Source organism: Paramisgurnus dabryanus, chromosome 20, assembly GCF_030506205.2.
Source record: "Paramisgurnus dabryanus chromosome 20, PD_genome_1.1, whole genome shotgun sequence".
NCBI lineage: Eukaryota > Metazoa > Chordata > Actinopteri > Cypriniformes > Cobitidae > Paramisgurnus > Paramisgurnus dabryanus.
Window position 1 is genome coordinate 8,061,651 of NC_133356.1, and position 26,295 is coordinate 8,087,945.

The 26,295-nt window shown below is 38.1% G+C and overlaps 1 protein-coding gene across 4 annotated transcripts in view; it reads left to right on the forward strand.

Moving 5' to 3' along the window:
- Window positions 1-26,295, forward strand: part of mymx (myomixer) — a 69,353-nt gene that overhangs the window by 5,557 nt on the left and 37,501 nt on the right. For all 4 annotated transcript variants that reach the window (XM_065296206.1, XM_065296208.1, XM_065296207.1 and 1 more), the window contains exons 3-11: window positions 3,211-3,372; window positions 9,087-9,233; window positions 9,762-9,953; window positions 11,755-11,838; window positions 13,837-13,955; window positions 14,049-14,163; window positions 14,295-14,372; window positions 14,496-14,611; window positions 18,507-18,669. In XM_065296206.1, coding sequence (XP_065152278.1) covers window positions 3,211-3,372; window positions 9,087-9,233; window positions 9,762-9,953; window positions 11,755-11,838; window positions 13,837-13,955; window positions 14,049-14,163; window positions 14,295-14,372; window positions 14,496-14,611; window positions 18,507-18,669 — 1,176 coding nt within the window. The remainder of the gene's footprint in view (window positions 1-3,210; window positions 3,373-9,086; window positions 9,234-9,761; window positions 9,954-11,754; window positions 11,839-13,836; window positions 13,956-14,048; window positions 14,164-14,294; window positions 14,373-14,495; window positions 14,612-18,506; window positions 18,670-26,295) is intronic.

Sequence of the window (26,295 nt, forward strand, 5' to 3'; positions counted from 1 at the left end):
TTTATAAGTATTTTTGACTTTAAAGCAAGAAACAAAGTTACGTGCCATTATAAACTTTATCTTAAAATAAAGTTTGAAATCTTTCTTGCAACATTAGTACAATAATTATTTTGCCTTTGTTTAAAACCTTACAATGTATGATTTGATTTCTTCTCAAAACAAATACTTTTTTCACAAATATGGCAAGATAACCTTTAATGCAAAATGTAGCAGTTGCTCTGAGGATGAAGTCTATGTGAAAACAAGGCGAACATGCTGATATAGAAAATATTTTTTGCAGTGTATTGTTTTTGTAACACACACGATGATGTGTTTATTTGTGATAGAGTAATTACGATGAAGTGTGATGTAATGGTCCACCCTTTCCCACAGATGTTTCCTGACTTTTTCAGCAAGTTTAATTTCTCCTCGCCACCATTGTCAGACGATTGGCCTTCCGTCTCACAGATGTTTGATTGGTTACTAGTTGTATAATGAACTCTTAAAATTGCCAGTAGCAGCGTTTCCATTACCCTTCAAAATGCAAAAATTGAAATGGCGAATTGAAAATGCACCCAATGGAGAAACAGCAATTTCGCATTTACAGGCCACTTGACGTGCGTAATAGTCACATGATCATTATTTTTAATGCCGCGGCATGTTGGCTTGGAGGACAAAAAAGAAAAGGGCTGCGTCCGAAACTGCCTACTTCCATACTATATAGTAGGCGAAAAGCAGTAGGCGAGGCGAGTAGTATTCAAAATCATAGTATTCGAAAAACAGAAGGCGAAAAGTACTCGAATGACCTATTACTTCCGGCAAGATCCTGAAGTGTTCGTTCGGTTGTGCCATGTGGTTAAACTGCAGTATTTTAACATCATTCCATTTAACGACTAACTTGTTGTTATGACGATGTGTGATTTTTAACATGGCGAATGTAGTACATCCAAATTCATTCATACTATCCATATTCGTACTATATAGAACGTACTGTTTCAATGGTCATCGAATTCAGTACCCACTGTCACAGTATGCGATTTCGGATGCAGCCGAGGTGCGTTTGACTTCATGTGGCGTCGCAAGATCTGACAAGCGCATTACATCAAAATACAGTGAAAGCGATTTGGGAGTCGACTGCTGTTTGTGCTTTCAGTCCCTCTCGTGATATTTTGATGTCATCTGCATGTCTGTGTAGTGCCGTATAAAGTCAAACACACATCGCCATGTGTTTTTTTTTTTTTTTGATGACTTGGATAATCACAAGACAAAAAAAAAACGGTTTAGTTGCATAACATTGGTTAATGGAAATGCCATAATTTTTGCAAAGTTTTTTATCAACATTTAAATTTTTTTTGCACAAATTGCAAACACAGCTAGTGTCATGTTCTCTTCTTACTGAGGTTTTTGTAATATTATCTGTATATTAATATTAGTTACAGCAAATTAGTCCCTTCAGAAAAACGCGATTATGGGATCGCATGATTTAACGCATAATCAGCCAAAGTCCGCATATTGTTGCTGAGGGACGCATTTTTTCAGATACGCTGCACTTTCCCAGCATAAATTGCAGATTTATTTGTGCAAAAAATACAGGGCTTGCATCATTTCATAATCCTCGCATTTTCGTAGCAAAAATCACATATATCTTAGCAGAAATGTGAAAAATTTAGCATTTTTACTTCACTAAATCTCATCATATAATATTTGCAGAAATATCGCGCATATTCCATCGCATTTTTTAAGAAAACGTGCCGCAAGATCAAGGATTTTTGCCCGCAACAATCACAAAAAACCTCTGGAAGGACTGGCAAATGTAGCTTCAGTCAGTTCAGGGGCTCTTGGGGTGGGCGGAGTCATAGACCACACCCCAATCACAAAGCACACTTAACTATTTCTATTACTATTTCACAAACTTGGTGTTACTGATTTAAACAAGCCCCTCGACATTGTAATGCAACTAGAATATGTACTGTATGCATCCTATAACTAGGAGATTAAGCATTACCCCAGTTAAAACAATCAGAAATACTATAGATTTAGATTTGATGTAAACTTGCAAATTCAAACACAAGGCCGTATGGCGTCCCATTTGTAATTTTAGGTTTAAAAAAGGTGCTCATAGGCGACCCCCTTTTTTTTTCGATATGTGCCCTTGATGCACACTTTCATGACAGTCAAAGCCTCGTTACATCACAAAAGTGCTGATTTGTAGAAAGACTGATTTGTGTTTGGGTGTAAATGCGAGGTGCATGATTTAAAAAAAAAAACATATTGGAAAAGGGAGTCAGGCCGACAACCAAAAACGCACTTGTAGCCAATCAAGCAGTGAGGGGCGTGTCTACTAACCAACATCGTTGCCTGGGTTGTGCATGCGTGGGGCGGGTCTATCAAAAAAGGTCCAGATTCTATTGGGGTGGGGGCGTGTTTAGGTGATTTCAAATGTAAACATAGGCTTTCAGAGATCATGCACCCCGCCTTTAAATAAAGAAGAGTTTCAGGAAAGATAAACCCTTTAAATATTCACAGCACAGACATTAATTTGGTTTAAAGTGGGGCGAGGGCTGTGTTCTGAGATTTTTAATCTAGAAGCATTAGTACGGCTTGTGTTTTGTCATTTCTTAATATTAATTCTGTGGATGATTTAGTACCAGCTGTATTTTCTAACACATAGTCATCGATGACATAATCACTGTGGGAATTTACTGTGGTTTTGTGGTCTCATGTCCCACTGGTCTTAAATGACCCTGTTTCTTGCCTGGACTTGTTAAGCAGATCTTCTGTTCTGTAAGCTTTTTACTTTCATACGTATATAAACTCATGACATCACATTCGTCTCAGGACCACCAACAAATACCTTCTTCAGCACGTGTGCACTTCCGCTCGAAGAAATAAACAGTGTTTGGTTTTTCATTTAGTTAGTACAACTATGATGAAGCTTTGTAGGCTGAGAGATTTTACATATAGTAATACCGTGGTTAATTTTCGTAACAGGCAAACAAATCACTTTCAAAATCTGGAGGATTTTCATTTTTTTATACGTATTTTGATTTCAATGCACTGTACAAAAGTCTACAAACAGACACTCGACACATGATGTCATGAAACAAAGTGGTGCAACCTTTAAAATCAATCGTAGTGTGAACTCATTGTGTTTTCAGTTTGTCTGAAGTATTATATGTCAGTATCAGCATGTTATAGTGCAATAATAAGATGATATTTGTTCACACACAGACCCAGTTACTCAAAACCCAGACAACACGAAAGGACGCGCTGAAGACAGACAGTCCATCATATGAGCACGAAGACGTGTGTTTGGTTTCAAAGGTTTCAGCGGAGGAGATTGATCACAGCTTTACTCAACCGAGCGTCCTCTTTGACAGAGAGATCACTCAGGTATGATGCCTGGACTTCATCAATGATCCTGTGTTTTTATAAACAACAGACACTTTATAGTTGTCAAGTAATGAAATCAAAAGCATACTTTGCTTTTAAATACACTTCGTAGTGAATAGATGTCTTAAAATATTTCATTGCTGCCCATTATTTAGAAAAAAATGTGAACCTGGACCACAAAACCAGTCATAAGTGGTATATATCATGTAAATAATCCTACAATACCAAAAATCATATTGGTCCTAATTTTTTTTTCTTCTTTTACTTATATTTCAATCGAAAATACAAATTACTACTTAAATAGTAGTAAAAATATATTTAAATATCTATTTTTAGTATTAGTTTTGTCATTGCTATAAACAAGAACATTTCTGTGTCTCAGTGACGTGGTGGACCTGCTTTAGACAACTTTGATCTTTTCCAGATCGACCTCGGATGTCAAAAGTAGAGAATTGATTCAGCGCTTATATCGCTTATGTGGAAAATCACACCCGCGGTTGACAGAAATGAAAGCAATAGAGATAACAGTGGAAACAGAGCGTTCTGGCCCTTTGACCCGGTCCTGAACATTTAGCTCAATCTTTCTGTCTGAAGTTGGAGGGCGGGCAGCACAGGGGAGCGGGAGAGGAGGGGAAGGGCCACAAGAGGAGCAATTATTTTCAGATGAGATCATTGTTTGGCCCTGCCTGTTCACGCCTTAGGCCTTCTGAGACTAAACCGAGCCGCACAAGCGCTCGCGTTATCTCATCGCCACGCTTGCTCTGACAGGGGCATTTTTTTAGGGGTATTTGCTTCATGAACACTGGACACAGCTGCTGTATTTGGCTTTGACCGTCAACAGTTTATCTACCAGAGAGATTTACTTTGTAAAATAAAGTGGCCAGCAGGATGCATTGTTAATGTTAATAGGTTGAAAAACTGCTGAGTTTTACCCGCTTTATAATGCCATATGAGTGTTGACCTTTATTTTACATGTCCTTTAAATGTCTAGTGACGCGTTGGGCAAAGCTTCTGTGTGTTTATGGTGATAAAAGCACCATAAACCCTTTGACTAAAAGCACTCATGAATCGAGTTTGTTCAGCATTAAAAAGTTCAGGAAAGTGGAAATTGGCATCGGTTTAAATCATTTGAAGTACAAAGTTAAATTGAAGAGGTGAGAGTCATTGCACACTCCAACTTTCTTGCATTTTTATATAAGTGGTTTCCTATGAGACAGCAGTTAGGACACTTTGGGTGGTTCTTAAATGGTTATTTACAGGTCCAATAACAGATGCCAACCAAATTCTCTGAGACATTCCAGATATTGCTCTTTGAAAGGAAGGTCTTTTGGAAAGTTTTGCTTGATTTATTGTTCGCCAGGTGAATTCATAAGCCTGCTCTTGAGTTGTGGTCAAATCAGGAAGTTAGAATTCCCAATGGAAAACCTACAGACCTCAGTTGCACTCAAAGCATTTATAGGTGTATTATTTCACCAATGCATTCGGTATAATTCAAAGACTATTGTTTTAAAAGGAAACGGAAGACACAGAGGCATTAGACTTCCCATATGAAGTCATCGTTTTCTCCGAAATCATCACTGTGGGGTAGAAGGGAGGCGATAGAGCTGTTTACACAGGCCTTGAAAATAGAAATACATTTGAGGCTGTGGGAAAACCATTGAAAATAATGACAGATCTTTTATTAGAAATGACATCATATTATTTTTAACGCAACTCTTAAATCTTGCCAAGAGTGTGACGGTTTGTTATTTTTACATGTGATGTGTGTCTCTTTAGTCTGGTCCAGCAAATACAAGTGCGCTTTGATGCGAGAGGAATTTGGGTATGAGGATTCATGATATCTTGTTTTCTAGATTTTTGCCTCACTCACGTCATCTATGATTTTTCTGTTTTCAAACAATGTGAAAAGCGCTATATAAAATAAAATTGAATTGATTTGCCTAAGTCAAAAGATTCAAAAATCAGTGGTGGCCGGTGACTTCTTTTTTCAAGGGCGTTCGATGCGAAGTTCATCACAACATGTATGTAGCCCGTCATGTGTGTGGTTTGTAATTTCACAATATGTGTTCTGCGCTTCGAGTGATCCCTATGTGCATCACGTGTCTTGTCAAAATAAGTGCCTGCTGCAGACGCGTCTAAAGGGTTTATGATAAAAGAGACACTCGCGTTTGTCAGATGCTCACATAATCTCATACATAATCAGAGTTTACTGTTAACTCTTTCCCCGCCATTGACGAGTTATCTCGTCAATTAAGAGAAAACGCTTCCCCGCCAATGACGAGATTTTCCGTCTTTCCGCAATACCGCTATTATCCACCAGGTGGCGCCCTTCCGCAACTTTTTAAAACCGGAAGTATTGCCCTATGGCAAGCTGCTGCATGTCCGTGTCTGTTTTAAAGATCGCTCTGAATGGGATCTCTATGAAAAGTCCCTCACAAAAATGGAATTATCTCTGCTTTTTGCTCAAAATATGGTGTTTTTGCAAAAACCTACCCATATTCAAAAGCTGATTGCAAAAGAACCACTAAAGGTAGGATGAAACGGTTTTTTTTTGTTTGAAAGCAGAGGGTCTGTTCTTTCATTTGGTATATTGTATGTTTATATATTTAAAGAAGAACATTTTCTGGAAGGCATTAAACTTTGGTGAAAATCATGAAAAACGCTGGCGCTGGCTGGCAACTTTTTTTAAAAATGCTGGCGGTGAAAGAGTTAAGGGAGTGTCTTGCGTGTATTTTGTGAACGTGAGCGTCTCTTTTATCATAAACGGTTTTGACACGTGTGCAGCAGGCACTTATTTTGACCAAACACATTATGCACATAGGATCACTCGACGTGCAGAACACATATTTTGAAACACAAGCAACACACATGATACTCCGAACACTTATTTTGAATTAGCGCCCCTTGGATGAGCAGTCATGAGCCCCCACTGTCAAAAAGTCAAAAGTGTCCAAACCCAATTTCCATGATATTCTTGTCCTTCCTTAACTTCCTTAAAGCCCATGCAGTATTTTTTACCAGTTTTATTTAGAAAATCGAAAAGGTCTGAACTAGAAATGCACCGATGTATCAGGCAATTATTGTATCAGACAATAAAAGCAATTTTCAGCCGATTGTCATGGCCGATATAACCTGTCAATAAAAAGAGAATAGGAAAATTTTATGATTTGAGCTCTGTGTGTGGAAAATGTAGAGAAGCATCACTAGTTTAATGTTTACTATTAATGGTCATTATATGTATGAATAACATTCGGAAAATGTAATCTTCAGAATTTAGTTAATATAACCACCAAACTATCTGTATCGGCATTGGTACCGTTAGATATCAGCCTAAATTAAGAGTTTGGTTCCAAAACGCAAAAATTCCATTTTGACTAATTTTGGTAAAAACGTGTCCTCTATACTAAGAAAGTGACAAGATGAAAACCACTATTTTCTGTTACGAACGTTCACATAGCATCTTTAAGTCATAAAAACATAAAAAATAAAAAGCTGATTATTTTTTCCACAAAATGCAAAAAATAAAATAAAAAATAAATCCATGACAATTTTTTTTCAAAATGCTATTAATCTACTGAATCAATATATCAATGTGCATTCATCTTTGCCATGTTATATTCATTTAGTTGACTAGTGGTATACACTGATTAAAAAATAAACATTCAGGGTTTCCCGCAGAAAATTTGTTAGTTAAGGTGGTAGGGTTGGGCGTGGCAATCAAAGGGGCGGGGTTTACGCGTCATGATGAAAATTTAAATATTTTTATTTAAAACACTAAAATAAAACTTAATTTTGAAGAAACTATGACAGAAAATGAACACATAGATTATTAATGAATTAAATTTAAGGCCTTTTGTGCAGCGAATTTGTTTGTTTTTTTGGATGACCTAGTTAAGGCGGTAGGGTTTCCTAGCTTAGGCGGGCCGCCCGAACTGAAATGTGCTGCGGGAAACCCTGGCATTAATCAAAACACTTATTTTGTATTTTAAGAACACTGGCATTGCTGCTGTCATCCTTGGGACTTCGTTGCTGAACTTTTTTGACAGCGTTCAGCTTTAAAAAGTTTTGGTCTTGCTCGATTTTCATTAACTTCGAGTAAAATAATGGAAAGATTTTCATAAGATCCACTGGGATTAATGTGTTAGCATGACAGAAGCTTAATGCTGTCGTGTGAAAACAAGCAACAGTCGGCATTTTTCCATCGCCGGAGTGCCTCTCGCGTAAATTATTCGATTTTGATGGCTTACGTCCCCCCCCCCCCAAGAAAACCACCACAGGTTTATCAATGCCATCAAAGTATTATTTTGTTTTTGTTTGTTGATCATGAAGTACAAAGTAGATGAGAAAAATTTCGGTGTGTATTCAAAGCGCAGCCATTGTTGTTTACAATGTGTGGAATGGTTCGCTGTGATTGGTTGAGCGGATTTATTGCATTCTGCAGAGAAGGATGACTGACGTCTATCGCGTTTTGGGAGAAAAGGGAGACAAGATGACAGAATAACACAGCGCATATTGGATTTTGCGTAAAATTAAGATTTACTTTTTATTACTGACTTGATACAATACTGATGTTGGCGGTAACTCTTTTTTTTTTTAAATGGCGTTGCCGTTTATGGCGTTTTGGAACCAAACTCTTCAAATAATCGGTTATTGTATCGGTATAAATTTTTATATCGGTGCATCTCTAGTTTGAACACTTTGTGAAGTGTTAGCACACCTCTCCTCAACAAGTCACAATATACTCGTTCATAAACGTTATGGGACGGAGTAAAATGTTTGTTCATTTTCCTAACCGCGAGTACGGGTTACAGTACTAATGATGCCTGCCATAAAAAGCATGTTTAATTTTCCTAGGCTGTCTCCTTAAATTTTACCCAGTATTCTAAGACGTATGTTAGTTTTATTGGGTTTGGAGATTGTATCCGAACCATGTGATTAGTCTTTAGCCTAGAAGAAATGACAACTTCATTTAGCGGTCTTTGCATACGCTGTGATGTGGGTGGGCTTTTTGAAGATTGCCAGTGGTTATACATTGTGTTCATACCAAATAAACATGTCCTAGATCTATTTCGACTTGGCCACCTGTTTCCTATTCACACAATGTGAGCGTAGCCAGAAATGCTTTTTTCGTGCTCCGGCCAAAAGAAACTTTTGTGCATAACATTGATATTCGAGAAACAGTGAGCAGTCTCCTTATGATATTTCTAAAGTGTTGCTGTAAGTCAAGTAAGCACGTAATCGCTGTATTCTTCGAAATTCACATAATAACAGCCGAGATTCACTTGATATAGAGAAGGACGCTCGCTTTACACCTCAGTCATAAAGTGCCTTTACAATCTGTTTTCCACTGCAAAATTGTGTTTCCAGAGAGTACCTAAGTGAGCGTAAAATGGTCCTTAAGTGTCTCAATGTGCATTCATGCTTCTGAATGAACAATCAAATCCAAAGCAAACAGTAGAAAGATGAAACTCATTTACTAACATCCTGATTTGTAATTTTGCACAGAGCTACCATTGGTTTTGGCTCATTTTTTCCTATAATGTTTTTTTCAGGTACACAAGTAAGTATGTTTTTAGTATTACTTAAACAGTCCCGCTGCTAAGTGACAAATAAATCTGTACTTAAATCTCCTGAGGCCAAGTTCAGTCGTGAAGGTTGTGATGTTTTATGATTTGAAAGATATTGAAGGAATCATCATCTGTTGTGTCCTACAGGCTGAAACGTGGATCAGAGGACGATTACGAGACCTGAGAGACAGCGGTAATGTCCAGAGATGTCTTCTGAAGGACTGGGACGAAGCACATCAAACCCTCCAGAGAGATTTAAAAGACTTTGAGAACACTCTCATACGGCTTAACCAGGTGAGGCTGACACAAGAGACGAATCATCTTCATTAGGAAATTAAAAGATTCATGAATCATATTTGAACTTTAACAGGTTTGAACATGCAGAGTTCGTCTGGCAAAAATTAAGGACTTCATTCCTATTGCAAATAAATGGCAAAACATTTACGAATTGTTATGGTAACGTCTTTTTAATGCTGAATAATCAAAACAGTTATCAAAATCAACGTTTCAACAAGACAGGTTTTTGCGAAAGCTTTCCCATGCCATGTTTTTCCCAGCACAAATGCTAAATTTGTCTTTTGGCCTTCTTGAATGGGGTCATTTGAAAATAGCAGATAATTAGCCTCTCTTGACATGACTCTCTCTCTCTCTGGTGGTTTGCCGAACCGGAATTCCTGTCATTTTCTGACAGTGAGAAAGAGGCGCTGGGTGCGTTTCAAGTCTCCGATAATACGATTAAGATGTTGTTAAATTGGAACGTAAATGGCCAGGCTGTTTTTGTAGTTCCACACGCTCATCTCATGCTTCTGAATGTTTGCGCAGATGGGCGAGCCATTGATGTGCAAGCTTAACCCGACCTCCGACCTGGTTAAGAAGAGACTGGCTCATCTCCACGACCAGTGGAGCGCGCTCAAGCAGACAACTGCCAATCAAATCAAGGCGATGGGCGGAGCTAAAAGTCTGCAGGAGTTTAATATGAAGGTGGACCGTCTGGAGGCTTGGATCAAAGAGAAGGTTAAACATCAAGTGATGATGGGTCACTGTTATTTTAAGGTTTAAATGAAAGGATTAGTCCATATCCTTAAAAAAAATCCATATAATTTACTCACCACCGTGTCATCCAAAATGTTGATGTCTTTCTTTGTTCAGTCGAGAAGAAATTATGTTTTTTGAGGAAAACATTCCAGGATTTTTCTCATTTTAATGGACCCCAACACTTAACAGTTTTAATGCAGTTTAAAATGGCATTTTTAAAAGGACTCTAAACGATCCCAAATGAGGCATAAGGGTCTTATCTAGCGAAACCATTGTCATTTTTGGCAATAAAATAAAAAATATGCACTTTTTAACCACAACTTATCTTCTTCCTTCGGCTGTGTGACGAGCCAGCGCGACCTCACGTAATTGCGTAATGACGTAATGACGTGTAACGGTCACGTCTTACATATATGAAACGCACATTTGCGGACCATTTTAAACAATAAACTGACACAAAGACATTAATTAGTATCACTCCACATACAACAATGTCGAAACGGTCCTCTTTCTCCACACTTTTAAACACACTGGGGCGTAGTTTCGATACATCATCCGTGACCTCTTGACGTGATGATGTATTACGTGAGGTCGCACTGGCACATCACAGGACCGGAGGAAGAAGGGAAGTTGTGGTTTAAAAGTGCATATTTTTTATTTTTCTTGCCAAAAAGGACAATCGTTTCGCTAGATAAGACCCTTATGCCTCGTTTGAGATCGTTTAGAGTTCGTTGAAACTGCACTTATAAACTGCATTAAAACTGTTAAGTGTTGGGGTCCATTAAAGTCCATTAAAATTAGAAAAATCCTGGAATGTTTTCCTCAAAAAACATAATTTCTTCTCGACTGAACAAAGAAATACATCAACATTTTGGATGACATGGTGGTGAGTAAATTATCTGGATTTTTTTAAGAAAATTGACTAATCTTTAAAGGTGCTGTAGAATGTAAAACTGCATTTACCTAGGCATAGATGAATAATAAGAATGACACATCTTGAGCCTCAAACATGATTGTTTCCTCCCTATGTAAACCAAAAGACTGCTGGAAAACAGGCCAATCTCTGAAATATCCATTAACAATCTCCAAACAATTGATTATTCCTCAAATTTCCTATCTTCATCTGATACAGGCTCAAACATACACACACACACAGCTACTGAAGGAGCTGCTCTGTGAAACAGCCAATCAGAGCAGAGTTCAACATTATTATTCATGACCCTTTTAAATAAGGTAATAATAGACCATTTTATTCTAAAGGCAAATCCTAGGGTTGTAAATGGACATGTAAAACCATCTCTAGATCATTTTTGCACTGGATAAAGCCACATACCTTTTATGTAGAGGGAACAATTTATCTATTATTTTAATGCATTCTTTGACACCTTTAACGTAAATCTTCCAGACATACAGTATGTTTTAAATGAGGTGGTTTTATTTATTCTTGATAGATGTCAGAAAAGAGGTTATAAAATACCTTTCCATCAACTTAATATTTTAATTTTGCTTATTCAATAATGTTTTGAAATATGTGGTTTGGGACACACAGTGACACATGTACATTTTAAAATGCATCGAATTTTTGCTAACCTGTGAATAATATTGCTTGTTTTCATTCTCTCATTAATCTCAGACTGTATTGACTCTGTGTTACGTAAGAAGTCTGTTCTGTTTTAAATCTCACCATGGTAGCCAGACTCATTTACAACAACAGTAGCAATATTCAAAGAAAACAATCTACAACAATTCGGAGCCGTAAAGCTTTTATACGTGTCAACAGGAAGAGGAACAATCGTTGGCTAACATCCTTGGGGAAAACATTGACAAGATGCAACTTACCAGGAAGATCTTAGATTTGAAACAGGTGCGTGCCTTTAAACAACACTTCTCAGCAGGTCTTAATTCTCACGTCCTTTGTGATAATAGAAAATAGATGTTTCCATTAAACAAAATCTGTTCTTACAGTTATCGTTTTATCCAACCCTGGACCACAAAACCAGTCATAAGGGTCAATAAAAAAGAGATATTTATACATCAATAAGCTTTCCATTGATGTATGGTTTGTTAGGATGAGGAAATATTTGGCCAAGATACAACTATTTGAAAACCTGGAATCTGGGGTGCAAAGAAATCAAGAAATTGAGAAAATCACTTTTAAATTCTCCAGATGAAGTCCTAAGCAACTCCAATTACGAATGATAAATACATTTCTGATATATTTACAAAATATCTTTATGGAGCAAAATCTTTACTTTACATTCTAATGATTTTGACCCATAAAATCTATTTCAGGCTATTGCTGAAAATAAACCTGACTGGTTTTGTGGTCCATGGTCACATACAGTATATTATCATTGTGTATTAGCAAGTGCATTTGATGTGCAGTCTGATCCATTTGTCTCATGCCTGCAGGGTCACTGTTTACATTAAATTGTTTTTAGTGTAAATAGGTAGTTGACATGTATCATAGGAACCCCCCCCCCCCATAATACACAAATAGCTTGAGAGAGATTTATCTTAATGTCACGATACATTCACACGGGGCGTCAGCTGTAACGCTTTATGAGGGTGTGTCTAAAGCGCGGACCTGATGCGATTGTCATAGTGACAGCCAATCAAGCTCCTCTGTTTTGGTCTTGCATAAACGTAATTGGCTAGCATCTGTACTAGGGTAATTGCATGAGACAATCTGATTGGCTGATGCTCGCATTGGCACTTGAAAAGTTAAAAAGCGTTCAACTTCTGCCCCGAACAATAGCAATGACGTGACATAAATGGATCCACAATTCAGTTTGGCAATGCATGACGTCACCCATTTAAAGTTAATGCAAAAGCGTTAATGCTGAAGCCTCTTTTGAATGTACTATTACTTTAAATCACGCTATTCATGCATAGTTAAACGCTTGACATTTTGTGTTAACTCGCATCATTTATGTGTGAAATTTGCGTAATTTGCGTGTGAACATTGCTTCATTTGTATGTGAAATTTGCATCATTTGTGCGTGAAAATTTAGCTCATTTGCCCATGAAATTTCTGTGTTAAATGTACATCATTTGCGCATAAAAATTTGAGAGTGAAATTTGCATAATTTGTGCATAAAATGTGCGTAATTTGCCAGTTTCAGCTAGATTGTAGTCTCAATATATGTGTGTATGTATATATATATAGATAAAATTCAGTAAAGAGCGTTTTTTTACAACTTACCAGATTGTGCGACCTCCTCACAAACTTTATTCCAAGCAAGATCCTTATTATTCCTGTTTCTGTAAAAGTACGAAGATGTGTCGTACACCTCCGGGTGTCCACATACAGCCGTGATGATTTTTTCCTTCATTGTTGTTTCATATTTCTGCCTCAGCTCGCTATGTCGTAATCACGTCACCATTAAAGCAAGCTCCTGATAGCCTTTGCATTAAATTAACATGTAAATCACCAGCACTTAACACTTTATTCGCATCTGGTGTGAACGCACCATTAGAGTTACAAGTACCATAAAAGAGTATAGTCTTCAAATTTTTTTTTAATTATACATTTTTGCCATGTCACTTCATATAACACATTTATGGTTCATTTGTCGACCACCCAAATGCAGATATCGGATACAAGTCGCTTTTTGAAATATAATCTAAACAGATATAATAAACAAATTGAACATCAAGACTTATTTACTGGTATCGTTAAGTAGACATTATGTACTCAATTTGTATAAAGATCTTCAGGTTTTCTCTTGCTATGCAAACCAGTTGTACTTTTAGTATTATGAATGCCAAAAAAGTGATTCCATAAGCAGATAAACTGCGGTTGAGTTAAAGTTAACATCACTGCAGCTCAAAAATATTGTTTGCTTTGACTGTCTCTCAGGATGAACAGCTGTATCGTAATCTACATGAGGAGATCAATCATATGGCCCTCAGGCTTGAGAAACAGGGGAAGACGGATGCAAAAACCATCTCCACCCGAAGAAAACACATCAACAAAATGTTAGTGCATTTAATAAAACAACCTACACATGCACACACCCTATATATACACATGCTATTCATTCATGTCACTTGTCTTTGTCAACTTCCCAGGTGGCTGAAAGCTCAGTCCCACTTGAAGGACTATCATGCGAATCTTCAGCTGGCTCTTGAAGTTTCCTCCTTCTACCAGCAGGCCGATAACGTTATCTGTTCCATCAACAACATGGTATTTATTTTTCTTTCATAGTTACATCAAAAACTGCACCATTGTGCATGAGTTTATACCACATCCATGTATGCTTATTTGCTGTTGTAATCTAAAAATATTATTTATTGGGTGCTGTCCTTTTCATTCAGAGTAAAAGCCTCTCCCGAAGCAATGGTGCGGAAAACAGCCGAGCTGGGGAGATTCGGGACATTGCCAGCCAAATCATGGTGTGTGTGATTCATATCCCATTATAGTTTTGAATGCAGCCTTTGACCTCTCGCAGTCCAAATCTCCATCAAACACCCTCCTGACCACTGTTTGTTTTCCTGCCCGTCGTGTTTTTGTCTCAGATGCTGGATGTAACCGTGTCTCAGCTCTCAAACCTACACCCGGCACTGGCGGCCAGGGTCACACAGAAGCAGAGCGAGATGAAAGAGTGCTGGGCCGTCCTCCAGAAGACTGTCAGGTACTTCAAGTTTCTAGAATTATATACCGCATAAACCCCTACGGTGTCCTTGTGGGGTCACAAGCCATTTACCTCCTTAATGGGCAAACAGCGGGTTTTCTACAGGACTCAAGGCTCTTTCCACTGCTTTGTTTTTGTTGTATTTGTGTTCCTCACCACCAACCGCACAAGCACAGCCAGGGAAACCGCTTCCAAATGACAATTAGATGCATATAAAAGATTTGTGTTTAGTTTCATAATGTCAGCGATTACTAATCGAAATATTTTCCGATGATTGTAATGTTTTGAAATACAAGACTCCAAATACGCTTTTTGATTTTGTTGGTAATATGCTTTTGTTATGTTTGCCTTTCATTGAAGTTACTAAATATGACTTTAGGCTAGTTTAGCACCATCTAAAGCTACTGCATATGTTTACTGCTGCAATCACAGGAATTTATTTCTTTTCTTAAATGTATAAGCGTTTATTTAAACAATGCAGAACATGTGTTGAACACAAGCAGCGTGCTTTGTTTGATGAAAATGTAACAAAAGATCACAGCCAAGCTGAATCAGGGGTAATTTAATGACATCATGGTATGTTCTCTCATAAAAAGTTCATCATAATATAAAAACTTCTGTATTTGAGAGCACTATATTTCAGATGTGTTATATTTCAAGCAGACAGGGTCAAAGGTCATCTAGGGTTTATAGAATACTTATGACTAAAGTCAGGCTGTCAACTCTTTTATACATTGTCATTAGCCATGTTGCCATCCAACATTGCGGATTAAACTTAAGCAGAAAACTGGAATATCGCATAAAACATTTGTGAATAAAGCACCGTCAACTGAATCAAAAAGCACAAATATCTAACTTCCTCATAAACTTGCGCTAAATGTCAAAAAGAAAAATGTAATTCGCTGCCGTAAGAGAAGCTACTGTGGGCTTTTTCGTCTATAATAAATTGCTAGCTTGCGTATCAGACGCGCAGACGAAACGCAATAAACGCGATTATGCCATCTTGCATTCAAAGATGGAAGCCTGCTGTTTGGGAAAGTAGTTGCAACTTTGATGACACGCTTTGGATAAGACGTTTCAGAATGACCAAATCGACTTTTGATGCTCATTAATGAGTGTATTCGGTAAATGTGTTTCCATCGCAACTCATGCGCATTTATCTAAATCAGTTTTTTATGTGCATTTTTTTAAATTAATGCACATCTTGGCGTTTCCATCCAGCGCTTTTTATGCAATACCCCAAAATGCGCATAAAATTTGTTGGATGTAAACATGCCGAGTGTTGTTTCCAATTTTCAGAGCACTATAAATAATTGTTGCGTAATTTTCCTCCGCAAAGAGATTGACACATTTATCACTTTGTATAAATTCGCATGGCACAGCACAGGTTTTTAACAAAGTCCATGGAGGAAATTTCAACAGAACATTACTGAAGTTAAGCTTTAATTTCATGGTTTTGCTACAGTATGGCGTTACTTATTCTTACGGATGCACCGATATCCTATAATCGGTATTGGCAGATAAAAGCATTTTTTTGACATAAAACAGCCGATGATGATATATTATATACTGTCAAACAAAAGGGACAGAATGCATCAGAACTTATTTTGAATTGGGTGACAATGACAACAGTTCTAGCACTTCTAGGATTTCAGCACTTCTATATTTCAGGTATCAGTTAGGGCTGGGACAACGCGTCGACATAATCGACGACGTCGACGCAAAAAATACGTCGACGCAAAATATGCGCGTCGATTCGTCAGACCCAAAAAGGCGGCGCAGTAGTAGCAACGCAATTGGCTTCAGTCCACGCCGGTTTCACACAGCAAGGGTGAGCAGTGGCTGCGGCTGCGCAGCGCGTGTTTTTTTCAGCGCCCATGTTAACAAGCATGCACCCCGCCGCATAAGCAGCGCGAGCTCGCGGCTCGAAACGGATATAAACGGAGGTCGAAGCCAGCTGCAAATACTTGGGCGGCTCTGTAGCAACAGTGCTGCAATCGTTTCTGCGTGGTTCTGCTGCGCTGCTCACGCTCAATTAAAGTGAAAGTGCTTTATTTATGGTTTAAATGCTCGTGGATTTACGCGAAAAAATGTCATTTTACCATAAAATCATGAATGTGATGCCAAGTGTGTTTTAAACAGTCATTTGAGCAATTTAACAGAAAGCAATTAAATATGTCACTGTTGCCAGAAGACTGCGCTTTCATTCACTCTCTGTCCAGCAGTAAATGAGTCCTCATCTATCTTAATAAACTTAAGAGAAAGAGATTTAATAATATATGTGCTTCTTAAAATAATTGTGTTTATATCTGTCATTAAATGGACAGAAAAACAATGTGGATTAAACAAATCTAGTATAAAAATTACACAGACCATCAAAAGGCACATTGAAGAGGTTTTGCTCATAAATGCATGTAAAATAAAGTAATTTGAACTTGAGTTTTTTATACGGTTACTTAACTGCACAGTATGTACAGTACAAATGCTTTTTTGAATGCTACCTCTGTCTAAGAATGCATTATTTTGCACTTGTATAGTCTTTTTTATTTAGAAATTTCAAGAGCAATCAACATATATTGAAATGTTTACATTCAGATATGTAAATCAACATGTATAACTTGCTATTAGTTAATTAATGGGGAGATAATCGAGAATCGAATCGAAGTCGAATCGGACTGACAAAATGAATCGTTAGATTAATCGATGCATCGAAAAAATAATCACTAGATTAATCGTTAAAAAAAAATAATCGTTTATCCCAGCCCTAGTATCAGTACATTTTATTTTATTTAATCAAATATCGGTATCGGCATAACATTTTTGTATTTGGTGATGACAACAAAATTGCAGTTTGTACGCTTACCACTTATAGGATTTTATGACATAATACTTTAAAACAAGAAGTAAAAAGCAAAACTATCGGTATCTATCGGTATCAGTAGATTTGATTTGATTTAATCAAATATCGTTATCGGCATAAAAATGTTGTATTTGGTGATGACAACAAAATTGCAGTTTGTACGCTTTGCACTTCTAGGATTTTATGACATAATGATTTGAAACAAGAAGTAAAAAGCAAAACTATCGGTATCTATCGGTATCAGTAGATGTTTTTCTATTTAATCAAATATCGGTATCGGCATAAAAATTTTGTATTTAGTGATGACAACAAAATTTCAGTTTGTACGCTTTGCACTTCTAGTATTTTATGACATAATTCTTTGAAACAAGAAGTAAAAATCAAAACTATCGGTATCTATCGGTATCAGTAGATTTTACTCTATCTAATAAAATATCGATATCGGTATAAAAAAATTGTATTTGGTGATTACAACAAAATTGCAGTTCGTACGCTTTGCACTTCTAGGATTTTTTGACATAATAGTTTAAAACAAGAAATAATAACTATCGGTATCGGTGGATGTCAATCCAAGTGAGCATATATCGGTATCTGCATCGAAATTTGTATCGGTGCATCCCTTTTGTTCTCACTTTGGGAAACAAGTTTAAACGCATGTTTTAAGTGCTAGTTTGTTCTATGGATGTAAATACATCAGATCTTGAGGCGTATTGGGCGTTTCCAAGCAGTCCAGTACAGTCAGTCCTCCATTTGGCCTGGAATCTGGTTATTCCCACGTGTATTTTTATTTTAAAACATGACGTTATGCATTTCGCCATTGATCTTCGTGGCTTTGAACTGAAAAGTTGGCTAATTCCAGAAGTTGCTAGCAGCAGATGTGCAACAGCAGATGTGCGATCATCTGTTATACTGTTATATATAACAAACAACGAATGAGTATCATCCACGTATTCAGAATCAGTGATCAAGCTTCTGTGTTCGTGGCTTCAGTGTTTAAAACAGCTAGCAGGGTTTTGATAGTGTTTGTGTTTGTAGGAATGAGAAGGCGACTCAGTTGGCCTCCACCTCCTCATTAACCAGGGAAGTCAGTGACCCCCAAACCCCAAGGCAAGAGTCGCCCGGCAGCGTGGGAACAGACCCAGGCAGAATTATGGGAAAAGAAGTGAAAGAAGAACACAATCGCCTGAAGGGGTTTACGGTATGTAGCTTTGCTATATAGTCAGATGTTACCTTGCACAAAGTCTTTCTTCTACCTGTTTTTTCTTGTCAAGTAAAACTGTTTAAATGACATAAAGACCCTGTCCATATGAATCAAGTAAACATTCATACAATTGAAAAGCCAAAGCGGCTCCTATATGGCCACACATAAACTCTCGCTGCAGTCCAAAGCTGATAATTCAGTCTTAATTAATTTTGATTGATTTTCTCGCTACGATCTCGACAGCAAAACATGGCTCGTCTGTTTCTGCTGGTTGGTCTGGATACGATGCAGACGAGTTGATTTCTTTCATTTACTTTACTTTATGACATCCTTTCTATCCAACAAAGCCCTGTTGTCTGTGATACGGCACTCTTACGGTTTTATTGACCCTGGCAGGACAGATCCAGACGTTTTCACGGGGCGCGGCGTGCTGGGATTGTGTGGTGAGCGCAGAATGAGGAGCCAGAACAAACATTATTCTCTCTTAATACTCCCAAATCTCAAAAGTTTTCATATCCGCTGGCATTATGGCTGAAATAACATCTTTTGGACTTACCATAGCGGCAGAAAGCGCTCATTGGATTAATAAAGCAGTAACGTAAACCATATTATGGTCAATTAACATTGAAGAGAAGTTTCAGTGTGTGCCGTCCGCGTGATTATCCTGGATTTATTTCTGGACATTATTAAACATACATGTTCTCACTTACTTTACATTACATGGACTTTCAGAAATGAATGCTGCTGAAACCAGCATAATTTATATAGTTATGTTTCTGTTATGCCATAGGTTTGATTAGTTTATTATTCTAAAATAAGGAAAAAAATTACAGTATTTATTCAGTATTTCAGATATTGTAATTCCCAAACTGTTCGGGTGAAGCCAGTGTTTGCACACAGTCGAATGCACTGCCACGCAAAGCATACTTCATTTGACTCCAACACGTACATAAACCTTACAGTACCTCTCATGGCCTACAGGGGTCCCTAAGAAGCAGTTAACTCTTTCGCCGCCATTGACCAGTTATCTCGTCAATTAAAGGTGTGCTAAGCAAATTCACACGTTTAGGCAATCATTTTTTTTTTGTTACATACAGCAAACATCTTCTCACTATCTGCTAGCTGCCTGTTTCCTCGACACACTGTAAAATACACGGCCTCTGTAGACAGCCCAGGCTCCACAAATGGCAACAAAAACTAAGTGGCACAGCCTACAACCACAAAACACAACAAACGTGTTCCAGCCAATAAACTACAAGAAGGATTTGTGGATGGGGTTTAGGGGTTTAATGCGCATGAGGAAGGGAGAGGGAGGGGCAAGTGGAGAGTGAGAGAGAGGGAGGGGGAGGAGTTAGCTACGCTCCATTTTGTTTGACAACACTTCGAACGTCAACAAGAAGTGACGTCACACAGATTCGCTTAGAGCGCCTTTAAGAGAAAATATTTGCATGAAAAAGAGTTTTTATGGTAATCTGTAATACAGCAATTATCTACTAGAAGGCGCTGAAGCAAACTGAAGCAAATATTATTTGTTAATTTTACACTCCGTGTATGTTTTGATAATCGTTCTGAATCTGATTTCACAAAAATGCAATTATTTTAGCTTTTTGCTCAAAATTGTGTATTTTTGAAGAAAAATACCCATATTTAAGTGTTTATAAACAAAGAAAAAATCAAAGATATGATCAAATGTTGTTTCCCGGTTTGTTTGTTTATTGTTTGTTTGAAAGCAGAGGATCTGTTTTTTCATTTGATATATTTGTATGTTTATATATTTATAGGCATTTTGTGAAACTTTTGTGAAAATCACAAAAAAATGCTGGCGGGCAACTTTTTTAAAAAAGACTGGCGGGAAATGAGTTAAGTAGGTCAAAAGGAGTAATGCCACGAGTTAAAACTCATGTAAATATCTTTTTACTCTTTCATGGTAAAGTTGTATAAATGAGGGTACTTCCTGACCTCTTCGCTTAATCTCTCGAATATGGTTCCGGTTGATTTGTTTATGCAGTTTTTTATCGACTACCTTGTGAATCGAAGCCCCCAGGGCACGGTTGCCACCTTTTCGATAAACACATTACTGCAAGAAAAACAAATGAGCATGTGTGACTTATTCTGATGAGGAAATTTGCGTTAGGCGTAAAAAGTGAACTAGACTTACCGTGGGTTCACACCAAATTCGCATCTACCGTGTCTAGCCGCTTGAACATTTTGAGTTTACTCGCTTCATTCACGTGTGAAAGCCGCGGGTGAAATTTTAGTCATTGAGACATTCACGCGGAAATTCGCGTCATTGGAGGGCCTTCCATAGGCTTCTGCGACTCCGCTCGCTTCCTGTAATCACATCACTACTAGAGCAAGCCCCTGATTGGTTAACGCGGCATGTTTTTCCGGCAAAGTTAAAATTTTTCAGTTCGACAATTCCGCGGCAATGCTCAATTCGCAGCATTCGCACGTGAATGAGGCGGAATCACGTCTACCGCACTGCGCTAAACGCCTCATTTGTGCGAGACCTCCAGGCGTGCGTCAACGCGTCTTCACATTGACTTAACATTGAAATCGCTCGTGCTTGACGCCTCTACCGTGGCTGCTGTGAACGCAGCATAAGGCCTTTACTGTTTCAGCCATATGCGTCATATCACTTCTAGTTTACTTCTTGGTTGGAAAACAGAAGCTAACTGTAACTCAGCTTCAAATGTAGTCTTTATATCAGGTGTTTCCCAGGCTTTGTATTGTTGGTACATCTGTGAGCATCATACCGGATTTAAACAATGGCTGCTTGTATCTGCAGCGGTAGCCTAGGTCACCTAGGTGCATCGTCTATGGGAGCTGTGCTCATTACACTTTATAGAGATTTTTACTGGGATACAGTGATCCCACAAATCTCCAAGACTAGAAGAATGCCAGATTCTGCCATCAGCCCAGACTCCACCCACAGGGGTGTTGACATAATAATGGTATTTTAGGGTCGAGATGTACAGGCAGCAGCTGTCGGAGATGGACATCTCTGGAAATGACACTCAGACGAACATGATGATGGATGTGTCCTCATTCACACAATAGCCTGACTCAGCTTAGGCCAGAAACATGCTATACACAATTACACAGATGCCATTGGATGGCCAGCATGCAAATTTGACTTAATGTGTCAAGAGAGCAAAAACGGGGCGATAGAGTTACTTTCAAATGTCTGTGTCAGTAAAACGTGTTGTTATTCAAGTAGCTAACTTGCTTAGCCAGATTCTCATCAAAACCTAGAAGAAGAGAGTTAAGCTAATATCTGCTTTAGCAATATCTGATTGATTTATTTGTATATTAAGCTTGCATAGTTATACCAACAAATTCATCAGTTTTTTTTTAAAAGGTCGTGCCCAATTGTGTACTTGCCTTGATATTTATACGCATAGTGAGGGCCAGCATGTTGCTTATGATGTGTGTTTGTATGAGGGTGTGTAGCCAGGCCTCTTGTCCAGTGACGTGAGGGCCGTTTCTCCTCCTAATGGATCCCAGATGTGTCAGACACACACTCCATATGGAGCTCTTGGCTGACATCACTCCACAACTTTACACTAAAACAAAAGTCTTGAACGAGAGAGAGAGAGAGAGAGAGAGAGAAAGAGAGGTGATGGAATACAGAACAAATCTCAAGTGTTAATTGATATCAGCGCTGGGAACAGGAAGGGCACAGGAAACAGCGGTCTGGAATGACTAACTAAAATTATTTAATGGCTCTTAAGAATACTCAATTCTTAAAAGTAATCACTTTCCAAGTAACAAGCGTCTTTTTTCAGCCCTAGTAGAGCTGGAAATCTGCAACTACTTTTGACATGACAAAGGATTGGTTGTTTTAGCTTAAAGGCTGGACTTCTGTCGCAAGAGCGACCATTTTGAGTGTTGCATTGTCCCCTATTCCTATGGTGCTTCTCAATATGCTTCCTCGTCTTCTCGCTCCTACATCGTATGACCTGGAAACCAATCGAGCTGTGTCGTCTTGCAGGATATCTCAATTCTTTAATTGTACTGCGAGGAACGAGGAGTTAGGAGGCTTTGTGAGGAGTCATGAGCGAGGATACACAAGTGTATCCTATGCGGAAGTGTTGTATCGTTTAAACCGGACGCACGTATAAATCGTCACGTCTTTAAACATCCATAAATGTTGGTATTAATCATTAAATTATGTAAATGGAGACTCGTTTCAGACAGTATATTTAATATTTATGTATAGACCACCAATCTATATAAATGATTAGTGGTATAAACACATATGAAGAAGTTTTATCTTCTCACATATGAAGAGTGGTTCCAAAACGCAATAAATCCATTTTGACCAATTTGGGTCTAATAAATGTGTTTTCTATACCAAGAAAGTAGTCTCAGCCTCAGACGTCACACCCACAGATTGTTGGCTGAACGTCTGATGTTTATCGTACACTTTCCTGGAAACCCTGTGCGAGTGTCGAAGTCGTCTTTGATTGGTATTTTTTCCGCAAAATGCTATAAATCTATTAAATTAATATATAAATGTGCATTAATCTTTGCCATGTTATGTTCATTTATTTGAGTAGTGGTATACACTGATGATAAAAAAAATAAACATTATCGAATCTGATTGGCTAAGAGGTGTGTGATATTGTACTGATAACGGCACAGTAACCGTTTCACCTTTCGTATCATTCCGCCACCTAGTGAATGGAAGTCCTTTAAACAGGCTCATCTCTGAATGGGAAAACTGCACGCACACACGGACACACACAAACGCGCTGTTTTTAATCACTCTCCGTGTGTCTCATTAGTTCACTAGCTCGTAAATCAGTCTGTGAATCCCAATCGGAAGTTATTATTCCGTTAAAGATCAGCGCTCTTGGATGTTACGTTAAACTTAATGGGAGTAATGTCTTGTCACATCGTGTGGACGATTAACACTTGGAAAGAGGAATGTAAACAATATTTTTTTCTGGACCGATGTTTCTCCTCAGAACGTGAAAACACCGCGGAACTGCAGGTAAGCAGCGCAGCTTTTAAATGTGGACATTGATCATTTATTTTATCGTGACGTGACTATTAAAACATGTTATGAGATATTGCCACTGATATATTTATAAGCAGCATGCAAAACATCTCTCTGACACTTATAAAAAACAGTTTTATATAGTACTGATAAGAACAAAGTCTAATAATAATCGAGTGCTCGTATCGCGTTAAGATTAAATGGGAAAGCAATACTAATATTATATAAGTATAGTTTTATTAACTTTTACCTCGTGCCAAAACAATAACAACACAATATGAATAAGAAAACAAGTAATAGTTTCATCATGACACCAAATACTGCTGATTTGATCTCAATTTTGACCATCAAGCACAGACCAGGCCAACAGCAGAGCCAGGGAATCCCTGTCAGAGATGTAGCCCAGAGAGGGCGGTGGTCAGCGGGGCGAGAGAAAACTGATGTCCGCTCATGCTCTGGTTCTCGTACCGAATCTTACTAAGCAAACGTTTAAACAGGCGCTATCTTTACTAATCGACTGCAGATTTAGATATAATACATATACATTCTCGACTGAACTAATCTTAACACTACACTTTGTGACCAAGAAACGGTAATATAAAGAAACGGCTAATTCGTCCATTGAGTTAATATGAGATTCAAAGCAGCCGAAAGTGTTACCAGTCATTCTGGCCGCCCTTAAATCCGTGGCGGAAGAAAGTAGTTCCCAAACAAAGAGGCTTTTAAAATAACTCCGTTGTTGTTTTCTAGTTTTCGTTTTTCAAACGTGTGCAGTCGAACTGTTGTATACTGTAAAAGCATTACCGCTCTCGGAGTCGTGTGATATAGCTCTATATCATCACGGTTGTGAATGCCTCCGGCACTCGGCCTACGGCCTCGTGCCTCTAGCCTTATCACAGCTGTGAGGATATAGAGCTATATCACACCCCTACTCGAGCGATATTGCTTAAATAGCATTAATCAAAACACTTACTTTGTCATATTAAAGGGGACAGAGAATGAAAAACCATTTTTACCTTGTCTTTGTTGAATAATGGTAGTCTACCCACATTCACAAACATACAAAAAGTGCTAGACATGCTAAACATCTCAGTCTCCTAGAAATTCCTCTTTTAGAATTGTCAGCCAGAAAACGGCCCAATCTGAAAAACTGATGCTTATGACATCACAGGCATCTCACTGCCCCTCCACTTTAAAATAATTGGCTCAATTTTTTGAGTGGCAGCAAAGTCAGCCAATCAGTAATGAGATTGCAAGTTAAGCCAGTAGGGGGAGCCAAATAGGTGCAAAACCACTTGTTTAAAATCCCCCACCCTAATAGAGCTATCTGAGAGAAGTTTTAAGGAAGCTTCTAAGGCATTACAGACCCAAACAAAAAAAATGTGTCTACATGTCACATCACAGAACAAGGATAAATACCCTGTTAAATCATTCTATGTCACCTTTAAGAACACTGTCATTGCTGCTGTCATCCTTGGGACGTCGTCGCTGAACTTTTTTGACAGCGATCAGCTATAAAATGGTTTGGTCCTGCTCAATTTTTCGTTGACAGCTGACATTTTTCCTTCTCCAGAGTGCCTCTCACGTAAATTATTCGATTTTGATGGCTTACGTTTCTTCCCTGCCACAGAAAACCACCACAGGTTTATCAATGCCATCAAAATTACTATTATGTTTTTGTTTGTTTGTTGATAACGAATTACAAAGTAGATGAGGAAAACAAGGATTCCGTGTGTGTTCAAAGCGCCGCCATTATTGTTTACAATGCTTGGAATGGTGCGCTGTGATTGGTTAAGTGGATTTATTGCGGTTTGGAAAAAGGGAGAAAATATGACAGAATTACCGTATATCGGATTTTGCGTAAAATGAAGAATTGAATTTTTAATACTGACCAGATACAATACTGATTTTGGCGGTAACTGATTAAAAAAAGGCGTTTATCGCGTTTTGGAACCAAACTCTTCATATATTTATTTAACGGCACTTTTAAGAATGTCTTTAACTTTATTTTTCTTGTTAACTGTTTGGGGTTTTTATTGCACTTGATAATTCTCATCCGTCCTTGCAAAGAAAGGAAACGAGGATGCACAAATAAGAATTGAGAAGCACCCCTAGTGAGAGGAGCATGCACTCTTGATATATCCAATATCTTTGCAGCTGTTTGTGTTTGTCCATATTTTACCCAACCACTGGTTAAAGACAACACAGCTTTTAGTGTAGCATAACTGCAGAACTACTTGTCAATCTTCAGTATTACAGTAACTCCCCAGAAAAAACTGTGAGGTTTTTTGTACTGATTTGATGATTCTGAATGATTGTCAGTGATGGGTGTTTTAATCGACACATCTCATCACATCATTTGTTCTTTTCTAACCTTTCACACTTACCACAGGCTGATAACGTGCCGCTAAGTGATTAAACTCAATTTTTGAGTGGCATGTTTATAAATGTTATTAAGCCCCATAAATGCGCTGCTTTCTCCAAATGGGGCTTTCTCAGGCAACTCTTTCTTTCTTGCTCCCAGGCGTCAGACGTCTCTTTCTTCTAAAATCTGACTCATTTCTCCTGAGCTCATATTTAGAGAATGCCATGCTTAGATTCATATGCTGTCATAAAGC